At 61.9% G+C, this 4,295-nt stretch overlaps 1 protein-coding gene across 1 annotated transcript; it reads right to left on the reverse strand.

The window, feature by feature from the left end:
* Positions 1-1,483: 1,483 nt before the first annotated feature.
* Positions 1,484-3,739, reverse strand: Apm2-2 (Apm2, medium subunit of the adaptin 2 complex). The gene is made up of 7 exons (XM_005762519.1): positions 3,525-3,739; positions 3,086-3,322; positions 2,658-3,002; positions 2,395-2,487; positions 2,166-2,277; positions 1,933-2,091; positions 1,484-1,865 (listed from the first exon to the last, which is right to left on the reverse strand). Exons 1-7 carry the CDS (start codon positions 3,627-3,629, stop codon positions 1,615-1,617), a joined length of 1,302 nt encoding a protein of 433 aa, XP_005762576.1. The 5' UTR covers positions 3,630-3,739; the 3' UTR covers positions 1,484-1,614.
* Between the last annotated feature and the right edge of the window lie 556 nt (positions 3,740-4,295).

Raw genomic sequence — 4,295 nt, forward strand, 5'->3', positions numbered from 1 at the left:
TGCGTGCCAGGGTGCGTGTCGCCGTGTCGCCCCACACTACTTAGAGCTAATGTAGTGTGGGCTGTCGCCGCGCGTGGCACGGGAGGCTCGAGCGGCGCGGCTGTTGGTCAACCCCGCGGCGCATGAAGCTGCTCGACAGACTGCGGCCATCGCTGCGGCAAAAGCGCCCGCCCTCTGCTTTGCTTTCGCCCGCGTTTTACGACAACTTTCGGTTTATCATAGCCGCCGAACTTTACCTCGCTGTTAAATTATAGGGTGGCGTCTCGCTGCTGCGTATTCTCGTATTATCGTCGAGTAGTTGCGTGTGGGGGCGGTACGTATTCTCGTATCACTAGCTAGTGTGGTGTCGTGTCCACTAGCTCCGAGTAGAGGGGGCCTTCCGCTGCTAGGGGAAACCTGGAGCGCAGAGCCAACCCTCGGAGACCCGTGTTATGGCCCTGCGACCGCGCACCCCCCAGGGCTAAGGGGCTCTCTAGGCTCTAGCCCATAACCCGATGCCAATCGTCCGGCCTCTGGGGCGCTTCTTAGCTCCCCGGCCCTGGGCGTGCGGTTACTGACAGACTGCACTCCAAGTGCTCCACAAGTGCACGGTACGGCTTTTACCTTTAGAGCTCGCCCTTGTGCACGCACAACCACAAACCACAAGGGCGAGGCGCAGAGAGGTCTCGCGAGTTCTCTCTTCCTCAGAGCAAAAAACGAGAGGGATGAGTCTAGAGATTAGAGGGGATTTAGTTTTAGATCGATTTGAGAGGGATAGAGCGCGCGAGCGCTCTATACACTATAGACCCTATACGGGTGTGGACCCTGAGTTGACCAGGGGGGTTGTGCGCTGGGCCCTCCTGCTCGGCTCCAGCGAGTAGACAAGTCTTGTCATCAACAGAGTAGAAGGATCTGACCTCGGGGCCGATGTGACCAAGCGCTGGTAGCGTGGTTTCACCTCACACCCATGGTCTCACAGTGTGCCGGCAGTCGCCGAGCAGTGTCGCTCACACAAGCCGCAGCACAAGTGACTGAGGGCCAGTGAGGGCGAGCCCATCGCTGTCACAGCTGTGGCAGCCGCACAGTAGGCTGTGTCAACTGTGCAGAGTGTGTGAGCAGCAGAGGAGCTGCTCTCCAGGCTTCTGTCGCAAAGAGATGCATGCCACCGAAGGCGCTGTCGAGGAACGAGGTTCGCCGAGCGTGGCGCAGGTTGGAGGACACCGTCACCGACGAGCGCGTTGGACTTTTCACTCCGGACAAAGACGGGTACACGCACACGAGCCGCGGTCGTGTACCCGTCTTAGCGGCGAGGCGCGGGACCGTCTGTGGCGAGGTGGGTCGCTCCCCCGATTTCCTCTCCTTTGACAACTCACAGTCCACAGGGTCCACACACCACACCCTTTAAACGCTTTAGGCTAATAGGTAATAGCAGACACACACACTGTGCAAAGACCAAAGTGGTGTCGCTGTCGGCGCCCGCCGACTCGCATGTCGTGTCAACTCACGTGTGTTCGTGTATTTTCAGACACCTCACACCAACTAGTGAACGTACGAGAGCAGTGTGAGAGATTCTACCGAGCCGCGATGGGCGACGCGGCAACGCCGCGCCCCCACGTAACCGCGTCGTCGAGACGTTCAGATGCGGTGCTGGTACTGGCCGGCCTTTGTGATATATCGCACCCATTTGATTGTCTGGTAGTTCGACTTCTCGAAGACCTTCAAGAAGCGGACGTGCAGGCCCGAGGCGGCGAACATGGGGACCTGGAAATCCATGGTGATCGGCGGTCGACTCCACACCTTTTCGCTCACCGACTGCATCATCTCGACTTCGCCCGACATGAAGTACTCGGTGTCCCCCGGGAAGCGCCGAAGCTTCCAGATGATGCCTAGGGCGCGAGGCAGCGCGCGGGTGAGAGGGGTCAGACTAGGGCGCGCGCCGCAGCGACAACGCACCCCCGTGCTCTGGCTCGTATTTGCACTTGCCCGAAGCGGCGCTGACGTTCGCGATGGCGGTGTTCTTCGGGCACGGGATCTTGATGACCACGTTTGTCGCGAAGAGCTTGAAGGTGAACATCGACTTGACCTTGATGTTGATCTCGAGCCGCGTCCGGCCTGTGGGGCGTGGAGGCGCCGGCTGCGGATGCTACACGGGGCAAAGCGGGGAGCGCCCTCAGCAGGCGCGGCACCCAACTCCTTGACGACGGGCAGCACGCGGAAGGGCAAATTGACGTTCTCGGTGATGCGGTACGACATGAGCTGGAACTCGCCGTCGGGCGGCACAAACGAGATGGTGCGGTCCTGCGGCGCGCCGACGGCGTCGAGACGGCGGCCGGGTGGCGGCGCTCGGGTAGCGCCGCCGAGGGGGCGCGCGCGGTCTGAAGGGCGGTCGCGGGCGGGGCTGGGGCGGCGAATCACCATGTCAAACTTGCCGAGCTTGACGCACTGGTGGAAGGAGACGTCGTCGATGTCGATGCCCGAGCCGGGCCGCCGCAGGTTCGACTTTTTGGCCTACGGGGCGGCGGCGCAGGAGGCTGTCGCGCCCATATCCTCGCCAGGCAAGGGAGAGTCCAGCCTGCCCGGCCGCCGCAACACGCGAGGCCCGCTTCGGTCGCCCCCACCCCCGCCTCCCTACGCCCCCGCCCCCAACTCCGAGGCGCGAGTCATCTACGGGCGCCAGCCTTTGCCTCGTTGTCGAGCAGCAGCTTGTCGTTGAGCCCAAACTTGCACTCGGGCTGCCCCGAGAGGTAGCACTTGACCATGATGCAGCCGGAGACGTCGTTGCGGAGGATGGTGCCCTTGGACGACATGAGCAGGTTGCAGTTCTCGACCACGTCGATGAAGAGCTCGTTCTTCCGGTACTTGATGCCCTCCTTGCGCCAGCTAATTGCGCCCGTCGCCTGGATGGTGACGCCCGAGGAGGCGCCGCCGGCGCGGTCCTGCATCGCCTTGCGGTTGCCCTCCTGGGTGATGTACATCTTGAGCACGTCGTCCGAGGTGTTTTGCGGGTAGCCGTAGTCGAGGACCTGCGCCGGGGCAGGGCGCGGTGAGAGAGGGCTGGAGCCGCAACCAGGCCCAACTACGGCCGGCTGGGGCGCGGTCCGCGCGCCTCGTCGAGCAGCTCGTAGATGAGGATGAAGTTGTTGCGCACCGACTCCTCCGTAAAGTCGCCAAAGTACGACTTGAGCACCTTGATCAGCTCGTGCAGGAACTGAAAGGCGAGCGCGGCCTGCGCGTTGCCCGAAGAGACGGCGACAGCGTACATGTTGCCGTGCTTGATAAACATGAAGGCGGTGTGGTCGAGCACCTTGACCGGAAGCCTGCCGGCCTCCTTGCTGGCGATCACCTGGGCCGGGGCGCCGCGCGTGTCAAGGCGCGGCTCGCAGCAACGCACACTGGCGTGAGAGGCTCTGCGCGATCTCTGGCTGCGCAGGGCACATCCCCTGCCCCCCCCGCGCCACCCAGGCGCCACCGGTGCATAGATCCCCAGGCCGGCGCGCTCTGGAGCGAGCGTCCGCACCGCCGGACGCACACGAGACGCCACACACCTGGTTGCGGAAGGTGTCGATCGTCTTCTGGCTCGCGCCCTCGCGGTAAATGCGCGAGATGACCACTTCGCCCTTCTGGTTGATCAGCAGCACGTTGGAGATCATCGCCCGCCCGCGCCCCGCTCAGCGCGCGCGATCCTGCCCGTGTGCTGGTTACGCTGAGCGTGCAAAAAACGCTTTTGTCGTACGCTCCAGGCGCTGTGGGCGGGCGGTCGCTCTGTCGGCGCCGCGAGCAGAAAGAAATCTCCGGCAACGGTCCTCCCAATCCCTGTGTGGTGGCGGCGTGCCGTCCTTCGATACGTTCCGATCCCCAAGATGGGTTATCTGTTTCCTATCTTTCTTCTCTAGGATTGTCCCCCTCCCCCTCGCTTAGTTTTGCAACATCACACCGAGTTGTTGAAGAGCATGGCGCAGCTGTGGTACTCTGCCACGCTCACCTCGAGAGCCGCCTAGAGCGGCGCTTAGAGCTGTCAAACGTTAAGAGCTGAACAGAGTTGCTAGTGTTAACAGTAACAACAGAACAACAGTTGGGCTCCCCAACAACAGTAGCTAACGTTATAGGCCAGCTGAACAACAATAAGGAAGGCCTACCAGTGACCCACGACGATCCCAGCGTCCAGTGCGGGTAATACCCGAAAATACCTGGAAACCCCCGGGTATTTTCGGGGTTTACCCCCGGGGTTTTTGGCATTTTCTGCTTGCTGACCACTGAACACCAGTAACGTCAGTAACAACAGTAACAAACAGTAACAGCTTGGGCTGGGGAGAACA

The sequence above is a fragment of the Emiliania huxleyi genome, assembly GCF_000372725.1.
Source record: "Emiliania huxleyi CCMP1516 unplaced genomic scaffold EMIHUscaffold_672, whole genome shotgun sequence".
NCBI classification, from domain to species: Eukaryota; Haptophyta; order Isochrysidales; family Noelaerhabdaceae; genus Emiliania; species Emiliania huxleyi.

Bases quoted from the DNA above. Each gene is read 5' to 3' on its own strand.
- Apm2-2 (XM_005762519.1), bottom strand. From the start codon at position 3,629: ATGATCTCCAACGTGCTGCTGATCAACCAGAAGGGCGAAGTGGTCATC. The intron at 3,323-3,524 runs GTGTGTGGCGTC...GCCCCGGCCCAG, and splicing joins TCGACACCTTCCGCAACCAG to GTGATCGCCAGCAAGGAGGC. The intron at 1,866-1,932 runs GTGCGTTGTCGC...CTCGCGCCCTAG, and splicing joins ATACGAGCCAGAGCACGGGG to GCATCATCTGGAAGCTTCGG.